Source organism: Macaca thibetana, chromosome 1 (assembly GCF_024542745.1).
Source record: "Macaca thibetana thibetana isolate TM-01 chromosome 1, ASM2454274v1, whole genome shotgun sequence".
In the NCBI taxonomy this organism is placed as follows: Eukaryota; Metazoa; Chordata; class Mammalia; order Primates; family Cercopithecidae; genus Macaca; species Macaca thibetana.
Window position 1 is genome coordinate 186608793 of NC_065578.1, and position 24277 is coordinate 186633069.

The 24277-nt window shown below is 38.5% G+C and overlaps 1 protein-coding gene across 2 annotated transcripts in view; it reads right to left on the reverse strand.

Moving 5' to 3' along the window:
- The window catches only part of PAPPA2 (pappalysin 2), a 298413-nt gene that overhangs the window by 164123 nt on the left and 110013 nt on the right, over positions 1–24277 (reverse strand). For both annotated transcript variants that reach the window (XM_050766967.1, XM_050766964.1), the window contains one exon: positions 10571–10716. In XM_050766967.1, coding sequence (XP_050622924.1) covers positions 10571–10716 — 146 coding nt within the window. The remainder of the gene's footprint in view (positions 1–10570; positions 10717–24277) is intronic.

Below are 24277 nucleotides of genomic sequence, written 5' to 3' on the forward strand. Positions count from 1 at the left end.
GGGATCTTGCTTCATTACGGTAATAGATTCCTAAGTGGCTTAGCCCTAGAGAGGAACCACTGACCACCAGAGCTAAGCAGGAAGGGCAACACAGCCTGCCAGAAATTCCCTGAGGATGTCCCTGTGATGAGAACCAGGGTCATCTCAGGTGACCAGCATCACCTGGTGACCAAGGACAAAAATGAATCATTTTCCCTGTGGTCTCAGCACATACAAGCCATCTCCATAGTTAGGTACAGCCCCAAGCATAACAGGCATAATTGACTGAGAGTAAATTACTACTACTCAGTAGCATGGGGGCTCAAAATAGAAATAAAGTTTAATGACAGAAAAATAAAGTAAGTTACATTTCTTGCATGCCTGAATGTGTATGCCAAGACTTGAACCCAGTGTGTGCCAGTACCATCAACTTGTACATGGAACGCAATATGAATGGGCTCCCAGCAACTGGGGGCCATGTGTGGCACAGCTGTTCCTTAATGGACTGGCAGCAGGAGAACACATGCCTTCTTAGAAGATCTTTCAGCCTTGATTACAAAAGACAAGCCAAAACAATAAGACAGAGTTGTTGTGTGGTCTAGGGGATGGTGTGGAGGAAGAAAAGAAAGAATCTGCTAATTAGAAGATGAAATCTTAGTAGTAAACAGCCAGGCTTCCAAAGTGATTCTATATTTCTAAGTTCTTACTGGCTTTTCCAGGCTTTAACACAAGAATACCCAAGTGGCTCACGGTAAAGAGAATGATCCCCAAAGCCACCTTCAGTAAAATAAATAAATAAATAAATACATAAATAAAATAGCTTTGGGCAGCTTCAGAAAAGGATATTGGTTGAAAAACTCTAAAACAGTTCCGTAAAATTTTTAGGGCTGAATATTATATGCCCATAAAACGGGGAGGTTGAGGGCTGGTCTGCAAGTGCCTATGTAATTACTTCCAGTGACTGGTGAAACTGCTCCTCAAAACATACTGTCCATAATGAAGGGACAAAGTTATAAAACCGTGCCTTGGGGTCCAGGGAAGGAGCACTTCAAGGCAGGACAAGGAAAGAAAAAGTGGTGTAGGTGGACTGGTAGGCAAGGGGAGAGAAGGAAATGGGGACAATTAAAAATAATAATAACTGGAGCTAGAAAAAGAAGTGAATCTTTAAGAGAACCAGCCCAGGAGCCATTCATCTCCAAATCTCGTATTGGCTTGATTTTACAGCTTGTGGTCTCATTAGAAGGCAGTCTTTGTTCCAGTTAAGACTGAACCAAGACAAGCATGTGTAGAGGGTGAAGATTTTGCTGAATCTGGTGTCTTTTTTTTTTTTTTTTTTTTTTTTTTTTGTCTCCTTGTATACCCTTTCAGTTACTCCTATCTGCAACAGTCAAGCACTCAGGGAGCGCTAGCCACTCCCACATTGTGGAGAAAAGTAATCTGTTGAATTAAAACTGAAGATGTTATTAGCAAGGCATTAGAGACTTAATATATAACCCTTTCCTTGTTCCATTATGGGGGCAATGCTTCACACACACACACGTGCACACACGCACACACACACACACACAACCTCATGATGGATTCTTTTTTTGTCTACTTTGCAGGAAAATCATGACAGAATTTTAGGCACTACAGAGTATGCGTGGGGAAGATATTTCCTATAATTCATTTATTCATTAAGCATTATTGAGCATTTATCTATGCCAGGCACTGTTCTGGAGTATCAAGGATTCAATGAGTACTAGGACATGTTTTAGAAGAGAAGACCTTTCAAATCACCATATATAAAAGTGGGTATTTACATCACATGCTTTTAAATGCAGGAATCTTTGTTTGGGGCACCCAAATTTCAGAGTACAGCATTCAAATTCTATGCTAATTTTGTTTAAAGTGTTTAATATCCAAGAGTGCTCCCTGTTTTCCAAACTCCAAGGCACCCAGAATAGCATCATTTACTAAATGTCATCTCCCGACAGTTAAATCATCTACAACAGAAGCCAAGGGGTAATTATCAGGAACAGTTCTCATCTTGTTTATGTCATATAGGCTGCCTAATGAATGACTATGAGCTCTAATATTTACATGTGCACTCCAGTTTACACATCTTATTTATTCCTTAGCTCTGAATGGTGGCTTTGCTCTAGCCCAATCCTTTAATGACTAATACCCTCAGAGGACACGGAATCCAGTTAACACCTTCATGATCTACAAATGTTGGTGTGCCTCGGAGCACTCCCTCCATCAGGTTGTGGACTATAACCATGCTCAAGTCTCTTTCAATCCAAAACTTTCTTCATCACCCTCTAACCATCACCTTCTCCACCCTAGTGCTGTATGCCTTCACAGTCAAACTTCTTGAAAGATCCACACCCCCCTCTTCACCTTCTGTGGGTTCCTCTACCTGTCCCACTCTGGTTTCTGCACCCAGACTCCACAGAAACAATCTGGTTGATGTTATCAAAGACTTCCCACTTACCATATCTATGAATAGTTCTTAGCACCTGAGGCTTCATTCACATTGTGCATCTATGTATCACAACTGATGTAAACTTTAATCTCAATATCTAACTATTTGGTTGAAAGAAAGCTGAAGTTTGTCCTGGAAGAACCCCTGCAAAAGTTCTGCATGAGGAAGGGGTATCTCACCTCCAAGCTAGTTTCTGCCACCTATACTGCTGCTGCTTTACCTTCTCCCAGGTAGTGGTCCTACCCGTACCAACCCTGTGACAGCTACTCCACTGCAGTCCACTGGGCTCTAGGACATTCACAGACCGCTCACCTCCCCAGATCACCCACCACTGTTTACCCTTTCCTTCTCTGATTTGTAAGGAAGCTCTTTCTGCTTCTTACAAGCAGTTCTACCATTGCAAGCAGATGCATTCCTAAAAACGCATTTCTTTCCTTTATAAAAGAGCCAAGATTTTTCCAGGGCACTGAAAAAGTTTCTATCTTGAAGGCTGAAGGCACAACCAGGAAAGGCAACCACAGATACACTGTATTTGAAGCTTCTACTACTACTATTAAAGCTCATATTTACTGAACTCCTGCTCTATGCCAGACACTCTTCCTCATGCTTATTATCCCCATTTTACATATGATGAAACAAAAGCCCAGGTCCCGTTTGTTCCTATCCATGTGAAGCCATAACCCACTCCATCATTCAAATATTTTCTTTTCCCCCAGTCAAGAATCACTTCATCCAGACTCATTTGAAGATCCCTTATGTTTAAACCCCCATGATCCAGGTTCAAGTTTCCTCCCACAGTGTCCTCAGGTCCCATGCACCTGAGGGCATGTTGCTTGTGAGCTGATTGGGTGCTCTCACTGCTCTGTGGTGGTACAGACATTCTCTAGAACAATTAGGAACGTGGCAGACCAGAACACTAGGAAGTATCTAGCTTCTATGCCACAGTGATTCTTCTCTCTAACTTGGCCAAAATGCCTGTGTGCTGATTTCATCTTTCTGCAGTAGCTGTGGACCCCATGAGACTTTCTCAAACTCTCTGTCTTTTGGTTTCTGGTACACCCCCTGATATCTTTTCCTCCTCCCTCTTCCATGGAAGCCCCTTCTTAGTTGATTTTAGAGACCCCTAGCTCAACATATCCAAAAGCAAACTGGCTCCCCATCTGCCTTTCCTTTTCCTGCATTTTATACCTTGGCACCATCATCCACTTAGTCAATCATACAGAACTTCTCTTTCCCCATCCCTCATTTATTCGAACAAGTTTTCTTAGCACTTACAGCTATAAATGAGAAACAAAGCAATATAATTTATGTTAAATCTTTTCTCATTACAGCAATAATTACTATTCATTCACAGACACAAGAACTACTTTGGGGTTGGGAGAGCCATGTTTATCTCCTTAAAATACACATTTCCCAAGTATTTGTTTTTACTAGTGATTAACCAACATCTAAAAATACTGTTTTGATCAATTGTAGAAGAGTAATCATTGCAAATGATAACTCAACTGAGAAGTGATTTTTAACGCTTAATAACTTATGTTAGTTTCAATGCTGATATCCTGTTTGTGAGACTGTACTATTGTTTTACAAGATGTTACCATTAGGGGAAATGGGTAAAGGTTATACAGAATGTTTTTGCATTGTTTCTAACAACTACATGTGAATGTATAATATCTCAAAATAAAAAGTCTAGTTTAACAAAATGTGATCACAAAAGAGTTGTACTCAAAATGTTTTTAGCTGAGAAACAGGCAACCAACTAGACTCTGAAAAAAATACATGTGTATATTACATTAGTATAAAATTCTATATAAGTGAAATGGAAGCACAAGTTTAAAGAGACCAAAAAAAAAAAAAAAAAAAAGAAAACAATGAACACTTGCCCAATGTTTAAAAAGTACATGACCATGATTTTTTTTAAAAAATAAATGATCGTGATTTTCAAATTGGTATGGTACTGAGAGGACACTTAGGACACTAAATTTAAGATTTATTTTTAAATGATAGTAGTTTGAAATAAAATTACATGCCCCAATTACTCTTTTTGCTACTATTAAACCTATTATTAGATGTTTAGATGTTACTTTGAGAATGTATGAAGGTTTGCTGAGTTTTTTGAGTCTCTTCACAGGTACAAGGGAAAAAATAAGTTTGAAGAGCAATACTGTAGCCATGCAAAGCACCCCCACTTCTAAGTGTGTGCTGAACCCTGCCATCTGCCAGTTCTTCTGCTCTGGAATGCTCTCCTATGTCTGCCAAGCAAACTCTTGCTTATCCTTCAATTCCCATCTCAAGCCTCAGCCCCTCTGGAAACTCTTTGTTAATACTTTCAGCACAATTAGGCACTTTCTTTTCTATGTTCCTGCCTAACTTCATGTATGGTGCCATCACATAGTATTATAAATCTGTATTACATATCTGTCTCCCAATCATGCTGTGCACTCCTTAAGAGCGACTGTTTTCATTATTCTATCTATGGCATTGCCACAAAACACAGTCAAGCTTTTCTTTGAATGAATCAATGATGATGAGTATGGCATCCAAGGCTTATAAAAAGGCTAGTTTATGACTAACTTAAGTGTTCTGCTTTTAAAGATATGTTTTCAATTCAGGCATTGTTTACTATGGCTAAAAATGTTCAAACTACTGAATATTAGAGCTCAAGAAGATCCCACTCATTCATCCACCTGCAAAAAGATTTTTCTTTGTGTTAACACAGCATTGAAAGCACAAAATCATACGAAAGGGCAGAAATGGTGTTGATGGCAAATCACGATGACAAATTACCTTGGTCTTTTCACATAGTGACTTAAGCCATTGATAGTCAGAAATTGGATTCAGTCTTCAAACTTTCAGGCTAGTGTGCTTATCCGCTAGGTCACTCAACAGACCCTGAAAATGTAGGGCCTTTACATGCTGACACAAACAGGTAATCCCATCTTGAGTCTCAAAAAGGCTCTATTTAGAAAATTCTGAATGTCTTCCTCTATCATGGTATGTCAGCTGTCTGTACTACTCTACACCTGATTTTAATCAATACAGTTCCTTTGTTTAATCAGCTATGATTGAACAAGAAGAAATAAATAAGAACACAATTTTCTATTGAATCAGATCTGTGAGCTGTTCAGTCTAGTCTTTTACTTCTGAAAAGCACATTAACAATCATGTTGTAGGGGAGTACAGTTATTTCTCAAAGGATTAAGAATAAAATATAAATATCCCTTGCTTCTTTCGCAATTCCATTAGAAGTCAGTGATTCATTTAAGATTTCTTGAAATCATTTAAATTTAATACTTTTACTCATCTATACCTTCATTCAATGATCACTCACAGAGCACCTGCTATATGCAAAGTACCTTGCTTATTTATAGAGATCATAGATGTCTATCAGAAGATTTCACCAGTTTTTACATGCATTTGTGTGTGTATGTGTGTTTGTAGTTCTATGAAATTTATCACATACATACATTTGTGTAATCAACACCATAGTCAAGATACTAAACTGTTCTATCACTATTAACATGTCCCACCTGCTATCCTTTATGTCACAAATACATCCATACTCTTCTCAACCTCCGACCATGTATTGCCTCCTCATTCTTAAACCCTGGAAACCACTAGTTTGTTCTTTATCTCTAGAATTTTACCATTTTGAGAATACTGCAAATGTGAAATGTTACACCATGTAACTTTGAGATTGGCTTTTTTTTTTCACTTAGCATAATGCCCTTGAGATCCATCCAAGTTTTTGCATGCATTAATACTTTGTGGAGTAGTATTTCATTGTGTGGATGTACACAGTTTGTTTCAGCAGTCAGCACTGAAGGACACTTTTGTCATTTCCAGTTTGGGGCTACTATATAGAAAACAGAAAACTGCTATGAAGATTTATTCATGTACTAGTTTTTAAGTGGATATATATTTTTTCATTTCTCTAGGATTAATGACCAGGAGTCCAATTACTGGATTGTATGGCAAGTGTAAAATATCCAGAATCTGTGGTTTGATATTGTTTGTCAGTTTGCAAGATTCTCAGTCATTATCTCTTTGAATATTGTTTCTGCCCACAATTTGTTTTTCTTCTTCTAGAACTCCAATTTACAATAGAAATTTTTCATGGAGTCTTAAATGTTACCTGAGATTTCTTCTGTATTTTCACAGCACTTCCTTTTTCAGAGCTTCAATTTGTAAATTTTCTACAGTGGTCTAGTTCTTAAATTCTTTCTTCTGTTCATAAACCCATCTATTAATTTCTTAATTTTTCTTACTGGTATCTATTTTTAGTTCTAAAATTTCCATTTGATCCACTATTAGAGATTCCAGTTCTATGAACAAACTATGCATTTTCATCTATTTTTACTTATTAATCATAGTTAAAGGCAGTGCCCAATAATGCCAATACCTGGATAAGTTTTGATTCTGTATGACTTGTTTGTTTGGTTTATCATCATTTGACCCTGTCTCCTGAAATAGTTGATATTTCTTTATTGATTGCTAGACACTGTGCATGAACAATTGTAGAGGCTTTCAATTATGTCTTTCTCCAAAGAATATTTAACTTTCTTTTTCTAGGCAGTTAGAATATAGGCAGATAAACTTTCTCCAAACAGGGATTAAGAGTGTTTCAGGAGGAAACATAAAAATTTTAGAAGATAACATTGGAAAAACTCTTCTAGACATTGGCTTAGGCAAAGAGTTCATGACCAAGAACCCAAAAGCAAATGCAACAAAAACAAAGAAAAGTAGATAGGATGCATATCAAAACCACAATGATATACCACATTACTCCGGCAAGAAAGGCCATAATTTAAAAAAATCAAAAACTAATAGATGTTGATGTGGATGTGGTGAAAAGGGAACACTTTCACACTGCAGGTGGGAATGTAAACTAGTACAACTACTATGAAAAAACAGTATGGAGATTCCTTAAGAACTAAAAGTAGATCTACCATTTGATCCAGCAATCCCACTACTGGGTATCTACCCAAAGGAAAATAAGTGACTATATGGAAAAAAACACTTGCACACACATGTTTATAGCAGCACAATTCACAATTGCAAAATATGGAACCAGCCCAAATGTCCATTAATCAATGAGTGGATAAAGAAAATGTGGTATATGTATATACCATGGAATACCACTCAGCCATAAAAAGGAACAAAATAATGGCATTTGCAGCAACCTAGATGGAGTTGGAGACCATTATTCTAAGTGAAGTAATTCAGGAATGGGAAACCAAACATCATATATTATCACTTATAAGTGGGAGCTAAACTATAGGATTTAAGACATAAGAATGATACAATGGAACTTTGGGGACTCAGGAGGAAGTGTGGGAGCAGGGTGAGGGATAAAAGACTACACACTGGTACAGTGTACACTGCTTGGGTGATGGGTGCACCAACATCTCAGAAGTCACCACTAAAAAATTTATCCATGTAACCAAACACCACTTGTTCCCCAAAAAACTACTGAAACGTTTATAAAAGTGTTTCAGGCTAGATTTTAGACTTTGTATAAGCTGTGCTACTTCTGTTTACCCTTGCACAGAGGGTGTCTCAGAGCCCCTTCTTTTCGACAAGGCCTCAACTCCCAATTTTCTCTCTTCTGTTATGAGACTCCTAAAATCACTGTTTGGCTTTTTAATCTCTTAGAAGTTATTTTCTACATGTTTTCTTGCCCAGTGGCCCTGAGAATGTAAGTTTAGTAACTAACAAATATCTTAAAAGAAAATCACAAGCAGAAAATCAGGCTTACTTTTTGTGATTTCCATTTCTCTAGGATGCTGGTCCCTCAAGTTTTGGTTACCCTGAAAACCTGAACTCTAATTTTTGTCTTGAGACCAAAGCAAGCTCTAGGCTGCTGCTCTCTGCTTTGCCTCTATGTCTTCCACTGAGATTTTGGCAATTTCCCTGAAAGGAAAAAGACTGAATTATATACAGGACTCAGTTCAATGCATTTTTCTTCTTTCTGAGATTGGACTCCTCATATCCTTGTTGCCTTAGCCAGTCTGATGCTTTCAAATAAATAATTTTAAAGTATTTTATCCATTTTTTATAGTTGAATGAGTCTTGCCAATGCCCAATTCTAATAAAGTTAGAAAACATTCAATGGTATGCCCCAGCCCAACAATTCTTATCAAGAAGTCATCATTTGTCTCCATAATGGCCAGGAAAATAATTTTTTAAGGTCTTTTAACCAAATAGATTCAGTTCCTATTGATAGACCTTGGCCTTATGGAAGCCACTGCTGGGTAAATCTTGCTGTCAGGACCTCCATAGACATACACCAGAAAGGTTACTATTGGTGATTGGAGTGTGCACCAAGTTGGAGATATTTTCTTATAGTGTTATATGCCCCCTCTGCTACTGTGGCTTTTGATTAGCGTAGCTCAAAACACCCGTACTCACTATTAAATGAACTACAGGAATATGACTTTCTAGTCCACCCATTGCTACCAGGAAGGCTAGAATGACCCACACTAGCTTTCATCTGGAAAGCACAGGGGTGTCTCCAGTTTACGTGACCATCTTGGAAATATATGACTGAAATCTACAGCCCCTTTCTGTCAGCTGTATCAAAAATCCTTTAGAACTTTTCCTGAAACCAATAGCCATGAAGTGCAGCCTATGACTTACAAATTTGTTTTCTGACAGGCCCAACAAAACATCTCATCCCACCCAGAAACCTCTCTTTCCCTAGTTTTTCACTCATAGTAATTGTAGATAAATCTGAATGCCTTCTTTGGTTTATAATGGATCCCTGGAAATATCAGGTCCTTACTTGAGGAACCTGACAGTATGCTATCAACACACGCAATGCTCTTGCCTTGGTAGCCTCAGGCCAACACTAACATCACAAATTTCTGATTTCTGATGTACTGAGAACTAAAAATACAGTTTAGTGATAAAAGGGCTCTAAAACTGAATCAGATACTATAGAGCCAATGAAACCCAGCTATGCATGCTAGCAAAGCATTTAATTTGGATTCTTACATGTTTGTCATTCATATATGTGTATATATACATTAGCATATATCCTCCATTTTCTGGTATATATAACCCTTTTGGATCTCAACCTGATTCACTCTGTGGATTTTTACCACCATTTCACACTTGAACAGCATTGAACAGCAACCTTTTTTTTTTGTCTATTGCTAACGCATTGCTCATCTTCCTCCTTCCCCAATCTACAACACTGGTTATCTTTTGAATACTTGCTCATATTTTCTATGATTGTCAAGTCAATATGTTCTAGACTTCACTATGACCAAGTATTTGACGTATACAGCATTATGTTCTATTACTTTAATTTATTCCTCTCTGCTTCTTATTTGATTACTAGGAAGACCAACTTTGCAGTACCTTTTAAAAATCATTCATAAAATTGTTTCCAGTCTGTCTAACCATTCTTTTTCCAACACAAAATATTACTCTCAATTACAGCAACTTATTTTAAAATAAATTTTTATAGAATGCTATCTAAGACTTTTTGGAAATATATACTAATTATGTTCAATAATTACTCTTTATCCATATGTTTATAAAATGGATGTAATCACTCATTGCTTGCTCAGTAAGATTTCCCTTTATAATAATAAGACATTGTAAAAACGATTGTCTTTCTTGTGTTCAGTAGTTGCACTTGGTGTTAAGGTATCCACTGTTTTCCCCAGTGAGCAGGCAAACCCCACTTTTTGAATTTCCTGGGATTTCCTCAGGAGTCCTACCATACAAGAAGCCCACCAGTCTTCTGGAACAGTGATCACTGTAAAGCAGGTTTCACAGTCCAGCCACCTTCTTGATAATTTGATAGTTCCCCACTTGGGGCTCTGCAAGATTTAAAATGATCTTATTCTATGCCAGCAATTTATTTTCATCTAAATTATAGATTCAGTCTAGAACATCCTGAGCATTTGTCATTGCTTGCTCTAATACGTCTTACCTGTCTATATTGAAACATTTTGACAGGCTCTATCAAGAGCCACTCTCAGCGCAAAGCAGTTAATTCACTGTGTAAATTTACTTTTTCTCTGTCTTTCTTTTTTCCCCAAACTTATTTTCACAAGCTTCCTTCAGTCTTCTTTGTTTTTTCCTACCATGTTTGGTCTTCATTTCACTTACCCAAATGAGTGACAGCGTCCTTGTCCCAAGGCCAGGTGGCAGCACCTGCAAGGTCTTCCCGCACTGAGCTGGCAAAGTAGATGTTGAGGAAGTGAGTACTGTTCAGCTGCAGGGCCTCCTTCAGCTCCTTCACACTCATGTATGCCCTAGAGAGCGTGCAAGATGAGAAAATGTCACAGCAAAGAATTGGTACTTAGAGAATAGCAGAGCCAGACTTAATCAGATTCTAATGGCACTCCCAGCCAGCATTACCTTTTGAAGGGACATGGGGCAGAGACCAGCCTATCGTGAAGACCAGAAGAAAAGGCACTAATACACATTTGGGATGCTCATACCAATAAATAGCATAATGACCTTTTAAAACACTATAATGTTTGTATGAATACTCCATATTTAACATCATACTCAATTCCCCACCCTACACCCAGATTATTTCTTCAAGATAAACCTAATGATCCCATGAATTCTTTGTCTTGAGAATTATTCTCAGGCCACAGTGAAGAAGGCCTTCTAACTCTCAGTTTCTTGTTCTTTCCATCACACTGCATGATCCTTGAATTCCAGTTCAAACTCTTTTTCAGTGTATGCCTACTTCAAGCATTATTTTTTAAAAGAAAAAAGGAAATAGAGGATAGAAAACATAAAGTAAGAGGAAAAAATGAAATGAGTTAAAAGCAGGGAAGCACATAATAAAGCTACTGCAAAGAATAACAATTATATAGACATCTCTCTTTCTAGTCCCTTAATCCATAGAAACTCTACCGTACTCCTATTACCTTATGATATTTACCAAGTATGTTTATTGGTGACTTTGAAAGCACTAGGCAATATTATGTTTGCATTGATGCACAGAATTAAAGGTCTGTTAAAAACACATGACTTGTGGCTTATAGAAAAGGACACAAACATTTGGTCTCTTTCTAAACTCATATATAGTCAAAGACCTTTAGCTTCTCAGCATCAGTGAAACTTAAAACTTTACCATAAGCAAACAGGGCCTTTCTATTCTCACTGAAGTGTTATTTTAAGAAGGAATAACTAAACCAGAGCTCAATGGCCCCTTAGACTTACTAGATGCTCCCCACAGTGGCCATGGTCTGCCATTCCAGAGATAGGAATGTTCTTATCACAGCGTCAGCTGGGCAGACAGCCTGGCCACACAGGTTGGAAATTTCCTTTACAGATTATGCTTTGTTGATGCTATTCTAGTAGACAAGCTGCAGACACTGAAATCTACTGCCCCAGAAGCTCATGTTAGGACAGCATGACCCTTCCCCTCTAGCTTGCTCTGCCTCCCGACTGTTGATGCCATCTATTTCATCCAAGTGTAAGATGTGCTGGCAAAATCACCTGAGAAAGGGCAATCCCAAAGATTGTTTATTTGTTTTCTGGAACAGAACCAAATATAGGAATAAAAGGAAAGACAAAAAAAAAAAAAAAAAAAAAAAAAAAGATCTTGCTTTAGAACCAAAGATGTTTAGGAGAAAAGAGCTTTTAAAATACCATCTTTTATTGACTTATAATATCTTGGAAAACTAGCTCTCAGCTGCAAGAAATCACCAAACTCCAAGAGATGACGTCATATGTGATCAGGGGGATAGTTCTCTTGTTGCTTTCCTGAAGACACAATGTTTTCTGAGTTGTTGCCTGGTTTTCCTGATATATTAGTCACATTCTCTTTTACTTTCTCCTTTATTAGAAATAAGTATAATTTCCTTTATTGATGAATTGATGGTTTGGGGGTGATGATATCAAGTGAGTCTTCAACGTGGAGATGTTTCAATAGGTCAGAAGATAGAGAGGGGAAGAGAAAAGAGAATAAAATAAATGAAAAGAAAAAGAAAGAGAAGAAAAGAAAAGAAGGGGGAAGAGAGAATCAGAGACTGAGCATGGGCTCAGCTCAGGGTACCAAGGAAGAAAAGCCATACCCTTTCTCTGTTCCTATTCTTGGATTCCAATTAAAATTGGGAGTTGGTAACTTGACAGCTTTCTCTCTCTTCTCTGCAGGCACTTCTCCAACCTCCCTGCTCCTGGCATGGCTTATTTTGGCTATCTGTGTGCTACTGGCTTCTTTGCCTGCCATCTAGCAGTCTTGGACACCATCCTCCCACCCTCCCTCAACCCAGCAGTTCCACTAATTTCTCTTGAGCAACCTCCAAGGGGCCTCCTCCTCCACCCCCAACCTCATTAGCTGGTTCTCCTCATCTTCCTTTTCTTCCTTGCCCAATCCTCTCTCCAGCCATAAATTACCCTTCCAGATCACAGTATTTATGTCATGCTGGTAGCAAACTGGGTATGGTTACTCAGACTCCTGTACTTCCTGGAGATAGAGATATACGTCATCAAGTATAAGGGAGAGAATAAATTTTAAAAATCTAGAAAGAGTCATTAATTGAATTGATAGAAGAAACCCTTATTTTGCTGGAAACAAAGACTACCGTCCAGACTTTCCTCTAAACCAGTGAGAGCAAACATGCAGAAGTCAGTGTGTCTGATTTGCATGCAGATTGCTCTGTCTACTGCAACACAGGTAACCATTTCAAAAGTTAATCGGAGCTAATGAAGATATATGTCTTAGCTTCTCAACCAATATGACCAGAACCCAGTTCATGGGCTTAGGATGAGAAAAAATGGACATTATTTTCAAATTTAGAGATTAGCACCTTACTTCAGAAATGATTAAGAGATAGACGTGCCATTCAAATTAGCTTAATATTCAAGGGAAGGCAGAATGCCACACATAAATGCAGTGAAATGCATAAAGGGCATGCATTGACCAGAACTTTGTATTAAAAGGGGATAAACTGCATTAATCTGCTTAATTTCTGCCAGGACCTACCTTTCCTCATGCTCTGTACACTCTAGATAAGGATACTCACTTACATGTCTCCCTGAAGGACTCAGAGTGACCAAAGTTATGTCTTGGTTTTTATAAATATTATCTCAGTAACAGGCTGTCCTTGGGGCTGACATATCAAGCTGTTCTGCCCCATTGCTCCAGCTTGTTAGTTCTGACATGCCCCAAGGAGAGTGCACATCTGCTTCACCATTCTATGACTGTCACCTACTGGTTTGGGATTAGCCATTGCCGGGTTTCTAGTCTACCATGTTTCATTGCCTCCCTGCCTTAGTGTATTCTCTCTGGCTTCTGCCATGCCCCTGACAGCTGGCTCTCCAGCCACATCCCAGTATCTAAATGTACACACAAACTGCAACTACTGCTTAGTTCCCAACTAAACAAAGTAAAAGTGTAGGAAAAGTGATTCTTTGTGCTGTAGTTTATTAGTCAGTTAAAAAACCTCGTTGTACATTGATAGAAATTATTCAAGAAGGAAGCCAGAAATAAGCAAAAGATCCTGAGCTGTCTGCTGTCTGAAGGAAGTTGAATCAGTATCAAAAATTGGCATGTAGAAAACAAGACATAAAGGATGGATGTGCACCTTGAGACTGGGACCCACAGCCCTACTTCCCACAGTCAGAGTAAACCCACGCCAAAGGAGGAGTCTGACCGCACTCCACAGTTGATACGGCAGCCACCTGCAGAAGGAAAACAGATACCCCTAAGGACCTTCAACCAATTCCCCTCACAGAAGCAACGTGTGCCTCATAGACATTTGGGTTTGGTTAATCCTAAGGCTTCCTGTCATTACTGTAAAATATGGTTCTCTATCCAAAATATGCAGGAGGGTCCCCTGCCATTCCCATCCCCTATCCACTCTCCCACTATGTCTCATCTTTCTAGGGAATATCACCTTTGACCTGATCCCCCACCCCATTCAGTGGGCCCACACCTTGGGACTTGTGGGCCCCTGGAAGCATTCTCCAGGCTGCTCAGTGCAACCTCAAACACATAGTTTTCTCTGTTCCTGTAAAATTCCTTTTGCTCTTAGGTGCATGGAACTCTACTCATCCCCATATACTCCTCACTTCCTTTCATTTTTTGTTTTCTGGTTACTGTTCTCTGGTTTCTGTTTTCTGGAGTAAAGAGTTCCAGTACCTGATTCCTGGGCTCTCCCCTTACTCCACCTCCTATCATCACCTGAGGAATTTCTTTTTTTTTTTTTTTGAGACGGAGTCTCGCTCTGCCGCCCAGGTTGGCAGTACAGTGGCCGGATCTCAGCTCACTGCAAGCTCCGCCTCCCAGGTTTACGCCATTCTCCTGGCTCAGTCTCCCGAGTAGCTGGGACTACAGGCGCCCGCCACCTCGCCCGGCTAGTTTTTTTTTTGTATTTTTAGTAGAGACGGGGTTTCACCGTGTTAGCCAGGATGGTCTCGATCTCCTGACCTCGTGATCCGCCCGTCTCGGCCTCCCAAAGTGCTGGGATTACAGGCTTGAGCCACCGCGCCCGGCCGAGGAATTTCAACACTTGTGTGAAGCATCCACTGAAAACAGTCTTACTCTTTTTTTTTTTTTTTTTTTTTTTTTGAGACGGAGTTTTGCTCTTGTTGCCCAGGCTGGAGTGCAGTGGCACGATCTAAGCTCACCGCAACCTCCGCCTCCAAGGTTCAAGTGATTCTCCTGCCTCAGCCTTCCTGAGTAGCTGGGATTACAGGCGTGGGCCACCATGCCCGGCTACTTTGTATTTTTAGTGGAGACAGGGTTTCTCCATGTTGGTCAGGCTCGCCTTGAACTCCCAACCACAGATGATCCGCCCGCCTCGGCCTCCCAAAGTGCTGGGATTACAGGTGTGAGCCACCGCACCTGGCCAACACAGTCTTATTCTTGACCTCCCTATTTCTAATGATCTTCACTCACTTCCCTTTGCCTATCCATTCTCATTGTCACCCTTATTAAGATTTATTTATTTATTTTTCATTTTTAATCTCATGAAGATTTTCAGTTCCACTTGTCTGTACTTTCAATTGTTTATGGCCATCCCCTCTCCAGGGGTAATCTGAAATTTTCAATATTCTTCTTTTGCTCCTCTCACCTCAACTTTTCTATTTTCATGACTCTTAGTAGATGCTCATACCTCCTTCTTTGATGATAAAATCAAGCCCATTCATCATGAACTTTATCACTGGGTCACTGGGTCTCTCTCTCTCTCTCTCTCTCACACACACACACACACACACACACACATTTACTTCCTTACCTATTTGTATTCCCTTTCCCCGATCCCACAAGATGAGGTTTTCCGAGAAAATCCTAGCTAACACCCTGTCCTTTTTCTTCTTCCTTTCCAATTCAAACTTCTTAAAGGAATAATTTTTTCATCTCCCATTCACTTTTTTCCATGTGCCTCCTAATCCCACTATAATCTGGCTTTCATCTGTACCACTTTATCAAAATTGCTTTCATTAAAGTTATCATTGACTACTTAAGATTCTCTGCCCAGAAAATTAAAAAAAAAATCATTCTCTTATTGGAACTTCTTGTTGCATTTTTATATTATTAGTTATTTCTCCCTCCAAAAACTCTCTACTTCCTTTGCTTTCATTGCAATGCTCTTTCCTGGTTCTCTTTCTGCTTTAGAGACCAACAATCTCAGTCTCCATTGTGAGTTCCTCTTTTCCATTATAATTTTTAAAAGTTATTTCCCAGGGTTCTGTTTGTGGTCCATTCTTTTCTCACTCTCCATGCTCACCATTGGGAACCTTTCTATTCTTAAACTTCAAAGCACCATCACTATTCGAGTAACTCCCCAACATAAATGTAACTAGTACTACCTCTCCTCTAAGATTAGATTCTTGTTCCTTTCCTAGCAATTCAATATTTCTACCTGGTTTGTGCACAGAAACCTTGAAGTCAGCATGTCAGTGTAATTGGTGGTTCTATCTGAGTACAAAAGAAAGTCAGACAAAGTGAATTTCAATGCATCTGACATAATGTTCCAGCTGGTGAATCTGTTGACTTGTTTTTCCATGAGTAGATTTGCAAGAAGGATTGAGTTTTGGTTAAATACAGAGAAAATATATGCCTGTGTCCATGGAAAGATTTAAAAATCAAGGACAAGAGAAGGAACACATTGGCATTTTGTCCTCTACCTAATCTTACAAACTGGATTTTGAGATTTTTAGGAAGAAACTAAACTTCATAAAAAAAAATTTATAAATCCAGGATAGACAAGCAGTTCTGCTTGAAGTCCTAACAACAAAACAAAGTACTAATGAGGATAAGGGTTGCTGTCTCCATTTCTGGCAAGAATTAAGGGACATCAGCACCATTCTGACTCTTGAGAGTTTTACAGCCTTGGATTGCATCAGGTGCCAACTCTCTAAGGCCAGCTTTTCCCCAGAGAAATAGGGCAGCGCATCATCTGGAAATGCTGAGTGTCAGCAGACAAGGTAAATACCATTGCCAGTGTTGAATGGTAAATAGCAGGAGAGCCACGGAACCGGTGGGCATGAATTGCAAAGGCACACCTTTCTGGAGACTCCAAAAAGGTACACTGTATGAGGATAAGATTTTATAGTTACACATTGAGCTAATGTAATTTGACTGTTAATGGTAGTATGAGCTCATTCATGCCCACAGCATTATGTGGACTGTGGATATTCAGTTTATCTCTAAGACAATGCTCACAATCTTCCCCATACCCATTTCTCCTCCCTGGTCCCTCTCTGAAGTGGTGCCACTTCGAATACTCTTTCTATGACACCAGTAGAAAACACAGAATTCCTCCCTCATTCCTTGCTCTCCTTCACTCCACCCCCTCAGTACAATCAACCAACTGCTGATGACCCCAGAAAGAAGAGACATGGTGGTGAATATTGTTTCCCTTCTGAAAGCCACACAAGAGACCAGACAGTATCATCACCAGAATATCATCAACCAGGAATATATTTGTTTCTTGAAATTCAAATATGGAAAACCTGACATTATACACAAAATATTAACTAATGTTTGCTGACTCATGTAGAAATGAATACTACTAGAAGCAAAATGGAATTTTCTCTAGAAATATTTGTGTTGTAAGAACTTGAGGTTGAAATAAAAGAAATAATCAGAGATTGAAAGGACTCAAAGTCTAGTGTCATAACACTTTAAGGTAGTCAGAATAATGCCCTCAAGGATGTCCGTGTCCTAGTCCCTGGAAGCTGGGAATATGTCATCTTACATGGCAAAAAGGACTGTTTAGATTTGACTAAAAGTACAGGCCTTGAGACGAGGAGATTATTCTGGATTATCCCAGTGGACCCAATCTAATCACACAAGTCCTTAAAAGCACTTTTCCTACGTGTCATCAGAGAAAGAGATGTAGTGATGGAAACAAGATCAGAGAGAGCTAGAATGCAGGCTTTGAAGAAGGAGGAAGGGGCCCAAAGCCAAGGAATTCAGGCAGCCTTCAGAAACTGCAGAAAACAAAGCAGTAGATTGTCCTCTAGAACTTTCACAAAGGCATGCAGCCTTGTTGACATCCTGATCTTAGCCTAGTGAGATTTATGTTAAACTTCTGACCTACACAAGTACAATACATTCATGTAATCTTAAGTCACTTTGCTTACAATAACTTATTACAGCAAGAATTGAAAGCTAATACATCTCTTTTCACTTCAAAGTAATACCATTGGAAAATAAAAGAGCATAAAGAGAGTGAACATCTGGCTTTAAAAGATGGTATCAAAGGAAAATATTTGTTTAAAAAAAACCTCTGAGACCAGAATTATGGACTCAAGAGGAGGAAAAGAACGTACTCCACCACTCCAGGTTTTGGCAATATTTTACCCACCATATCAAGAGAGCCATATAGTAAAATTTATTTAGAAGGGTAGGATAAAAATAGATAACTCATCATTTACAGATACTTAGAAAGACAAAATATAAAGCACACAAAAGAAAAGTGTAGTGAAAGAGGTCCCCAGGAGAACTTGAGAGAAAACAGTCAAGAGGGAGCCAGTGTGTCCGGAGCACAGGCTCTCAGGCCGGAAGAACTTAGTCTCTAGGCTCACCTCCCCGACTCAATGGCTATGTGGCATTGGCAAGGCACCTGCCATCAATGTATCTCAGCTTCCTCAACTGTAAGATAGGAATAATAAAAATAACTATATGCAAATATAGTAACTAATACACAAATATATAGTTATAGTAACTAATGAAAATAACTACATGAAACCCACCTCATACAGTTATTGGCAGGTAAAAAATGGATAATATCTTCATAAATGTGACACTTTATAGTGTCACACATAAACATTCAATAAATTTTATTATGAATACCAATACCTATGGCTTCAAATATCTACTTAGCCAGAAACAAAGTTCAAATGTCATAATGTAGGAAAGCAAGTGTTATTTCCAAGACTTGGAAGAGAGCTAATCATAGCTTATGTCTAAGGAGCAGGTATACTTTGCTTAAAAGGTGCAACGGAATGGAGGCAATCCCACAGTGCAGAGAGGAAGAAAGTATACTTCCATTCACGCCCTAAAGTCAATCCATGATGGGAACCTTTCAACAACAATAAAGTAGAAATGAAACTCTCCTGTGCACAAACTACCGTTGGCCTGGTAAGACACAGAGTAGTGTGGAACTTGCATTAGTGATTCTGAAACCTCCCAAAAGCAAGTTCCAAAATGGTCACAGAAGAGGGATACAGTGATTAACCCCAACCTCAAGTGAGATGATCCCTGCCTGAAGGCTGCTTCTGCTAATAGCAACAGCACCTCCAATAAATACTTTTCTTGACTCTCAAAAATTTCAAGAAACAACAAAGAGATATAATAGTTTGATTTTAATTCTCACTAATAAGAAATAACTAGCTGGTGATGTTGAGTGAGTAAATTTCCTTATTGAAATAAACCTCTATATTTTTAGTATTTATAACAGCTCAGGCTGATAACACTAAAATTTCAAGCTTTAGCAAATTAGATTTCCAAAAAGGAAATGATTTAATGCGTAGGACTCTCAAGGGGAAAATGGCCCTTTGGAGGTGGAAGGATAGAAACCTTAAAAATCAATTTAATCCTAGATTGTCCCAATAAAACAGAAAGGAGATATAAAGCATCAAAAAGAACCAGGTATTAAAAGAGAACTCTCTGGGAAGCTAAAATTTTAAGAGAACACGTGTAGATTTTGGAAGGAGTAATAGCATAAAATGGTTAAAAATACAGCAAAAAAATAAAGCCTTGAACCAACATAAGCATGAAAAAACACAAAGAATGATAAATTTTAAAATGTATTTGTTTCAGAGCATTGATAAAAATATAATATACTGATACAGAAGGGAAAAGAAAAACAACCTGAACTCTTAGAAATCTGCCTTGCTACCAAGATGAATAATTATTAAAATGGAAATCCGCTCAATAATTTATTTACCTGGTACCATTTATTTACTACTACTAATAATAGTGATCACAATTAATTCAGTCCCAACTGTATGCCACATGCTTTGTATATATTTTCTCCTGTAAATCTCAAAACAACTTTATGAGGTTAGCACAATTACTTCATTTTACAGAAAAGAAATTAAGGCTTTCAGAGGTAAAGTGTCTTCCCCCAGATCACATAGATTGTAAGTTTTGGAGGAAAGTTTTAAACCTGGATTCCTCTAATTCCAAAGCATGCATTCTTTCTTCTAACCTTAAATTGGTTTCCCTTATTATCTGCAAGTCACTGTGCTAGACCCTGGCAATGAAAAGATACAGAAGACATGGCTCTTGTTTTCAAGGAGCTCAGTCAATGAGCAAGACAATTATGTGAACAAATAATTAAAATACAATGTGACAGGCACCATAATAGAAGTGTGTACAAAATTACATGAAAGAACAAAGGACAGAGTGAAAAATATGCTTAGATAATCAAACATTAATAAGACACTTATTAATGTGGTAGATCTTGTGTATTAGTCAGCACATAATTATTCCACCTTCCTTCTAGTCTGTCTCACTGTTCTGGAGGACAGAGAAGCTAAATTTTACATTTCTCCAGCTCCTTTGCACCCAGGGATTTGGAGGAGATTTACAGTCTACCATCAGTAGCTCTTCATGTTAGAGCTAAAAGGTGACTATGAGATGATCACCTTGCTTCTCACTGCCTTCACTGACTTTGCCTGCAATGGCTGGGCAATAGTGTTCTGGCATCCAGCCATGAGCAATATGGGTCTTCAGAGACAAGCTATGGGGCAAACCCTCTTTGCTGGTGTGGATCTATATAGGCACAGCATGACTTAGCGATGACATCAGTGGTTTCTTGATCTCCAGACAGCTGCTGGCCAGCGTGTCCCTGAAACTGGCAGTTCTAATGGAAGCTTCAGAATTCCCACCTCCCTTTCTGTGGCAGGTATAGCAGCTCCACTTGCAGACCAGTTCCATAATCTTACTCTGAGAGATAGTTCTAGATATCCAGCCTAAATTCTACTACTCTAGCCCTTACAAAGATTTTGGAAGCAATTCAATTCCTGTATTTAATCCCTTTTTGGTTAAAATAGCTACAGTGGTTTCTGTTTTTTGCAACTATATCTTGACTGATTCAGAGACATTATTCCAACTGTGTTTTCAATATTTGATATTCATTCTCGTGGTAGAAAGGTCAGGAAAGATATATTTAAGCAAAAGAACAATGCAACAAAGAGAAATTACAAGTGATAGCTGACTGAAGAAATAGTGCGAGAACTGTTTTTGAATGAATTAGTCTCCAGAATCATAGGAGTTACTCATAAGACCCCAAAAAGACCTGTTTTGGTGTTTATATAACAAATAATTCCAATCTTTGTAGATAATAGAGTGATGCAAGGAGGCTAAAGACTGAAAGATATTTCAACTGCTGATACAGGAAACAGGCGAGATTTGGAAACTATAAATTAGTTAGCTCAATGTCAATTCCCAGAAATATTTTCAAGGCATAATTAAATAAACAAATTTTTACTACTTAGACAAGGAAGAAGTAATTACTGGAACTATCATGAGCTCACCAGGAAGAAAGAATCATGCAAAACTAATCACATGTTATTGTTGTTGTTTTGATTATTTTGTTGAATTTTCTAGAGCAAGACACTGTTTTGGAGAGTGTACCCTTGATTCAACAGGAAGTTGGATAACTCTCTCATGAGATCTTTATAAGGAGGGTGGAAAACGTGTATAATTATAGTTTTTTTTTTTTTAATTTTTTATTATTTTTTGAGACGGAGTCTCACTCTGTCCCCTAGGCTGGAGTGCAGTGGCCGGATCTCAGCTCACTGCAAGCTCCGCCTCCCGGGTTCACGCCATTCTCCTGCCTCAGCCTCCTGAGTAGCTGGGACTACAGGTGCCCGCCACCTCGCCCGGCTAGTTTTTTGTATTTTTTAGTAGAGACGGGGTTTCACCGGGTTAGCCAGGATGGTCTTGATCTCCTGACCTCGTGATCCATCCGTCTCAGCCTCCCAAAGTGCTGGGATTACAGGCTTGAGCCACCACGCCCGGCCTATAATTATAGATTTATAATAACTCACACTAAATCCTGGGACTGTCCCCAAAATAGTTTTTATATACCTAGACCCGATATCTGTATTTGCCCCTATTTCATTCAGTAATTTAATCAATGTCTTGCAGTAGTTCATACGATGTAAGTTTGTCAAATTTGCAAACAACATGACTGTTAAATTGGCCTCAAAAAAGTTATAATTACGAGAGTAAACTCAGAAAGTAAAATCTAAAAGTTTCTGATGTAAAAAATCTACACTTAAGCACACACACACGTAAACAACTACTAAAATACAGCATTAGAAACTCTGGGTTTAACACCAATCAATGGGAGGAAAATGCCTATAGCTTTCAGTTGCCAACAGTGTTCCATGGCTCTCCTGGGGGAAAATGTATAGACTCTTAGGCCGCAATCCTAGGCACAAACACTGTGTACTGCCACGAACAGATCTGTCCTGGATCAGTGCTATGCTTCTTTAAGGACATTACAACTTTGGAAGACATGCCCAGAAGAGGTATACTAAAAAGGAGGAAAATCTGGCAACCATGCCATGGGAAGAATAGTAGAAGAAATGGTGCACATGTAGTCTAGATGCCAGGGGTGGGGGCAATCTTAAAATTGTTTAAATATTTGAAAGTTGATTTCATGTAAGAGCCTCACTCTGTGCAGCTCCAGAGGAAAAAACTGGGGCCAATGAGCAAAATTATACACATCCATATATTGCCTCAGTATACAGAGAGCCTTACCAAATTATAGTTGTTAAGAAATTACATCCCTAACACTAGAAATATTTAAGCAGCAGCTAATGGGTTATTTGGCAGATATATTAAAGAAATAAGTTCTTATATTAAGCAGAATACTAAATTGAACCATCCTTCAAATTCTGAATTGTCACAATCTTGAAGATTAAACACATTCTCATTATTTCAATGATTATCTTAATACAAATGATTTATGTATCTGTATATCCTCTTTTTAATTTTCTTATACTTTTTGAATGCACCTACTGGGGTAACTATTGTTATGAGTTAAATGTGTGCCCCATAAGATGTTGGAGTCCTAACCCTGAATACCTGTGAAGATTGCCTTATTTGGAAATAGGGTCTTTGCAGATAATCAAGTGAAGATGAAGTCATTAGAGTGGGCCCTAATCTAATATGACTATGCCCTTCTAAAGGGAAATTTGGACACAGGAACAGATTCCCATAGAGGGAAGATTATGTGGAGACACAGAATGAATGTCAGCTACAAGCCAAGGAATGCCTGAGACTACTAAAAGCTAGGAGAGGAACCTGGGACAGAATCTCCTTCACAGCCCTCGGAAAGAACCAAATCTGCTGATCTTGGACTTACAGCTCCAGACCTGTGAGACAATACGTTTCTGTGGTTTAAGTCCCCCAGTTTGTGGGGCTTTGTTACAGCAGCCCTAAGAAACTAATATAGCCCTCATGACCTCAGTCAACAGGTCATATATCTCATTAGTATAATCTTCCTACCCAACCCATATCTCCATTCTTAGTTTTCTTTTTTATTCATGCCACAAAAATTCTGCTAGTTGCTTAGCTTAAGCTACAGCTAGACACCTATACATCCAAATATTTACTAAATTCTATAGAATTTCCTTTCCTAAAGTCTAATGTATAATATATCTGCATTTTTCCTGTCCCACTGCCACTATCTGGAACAGATTCTTTATTTCTGATGTTCAATAATGTCTTCTTATTTTTCTGTCTCTAATATCACATCCATTCTAGTCCACCCTGTACAGCATCAAAACTGATGTTCTTCTGTTTACTCTTGATACCCCATGACTTACATAATAAATAACTTAGATTTTCTTTTAGTTTCCTTTGCTCAGGTATGGCCAGCACCACTGTGGCATTGATTGAATGAGTGGATTTACTCATTAACACCAAGTATGGCTTTGCTTTTTTATCTACCTCCCTGCTTTGCTGATGCTGTCCTCCTTCTACATCTGTAATTATCAAAATCCTAACTGACATTCAAGGCCTCTTTTCTATAACACTTCTTCCATGAAGCCTTCATTGATCACCCCAGCCTAAACTAATATCTATATCTATATATCTATATCTACTCAGCCTATATCTGAATCCCTGTGTCATTTAGTCTAATCTAAACACACAATATAGCAATAATATTTAAGCCTGCTTTGGCAATATTTGCAAACAATAAAGATCTTACTTCTAGATATTTAAAAAGATATTTATATGAATTTCAATTATGCATCAACCACAATAGTATAATATCAAAAATATGTAGTATTGGAATGGATTCTTTATTTCTGATGTTCTATAGTGTATTATTGTTTTTCTGCCTCTAATATCACTGGTGTTCCTCTATTTATTCT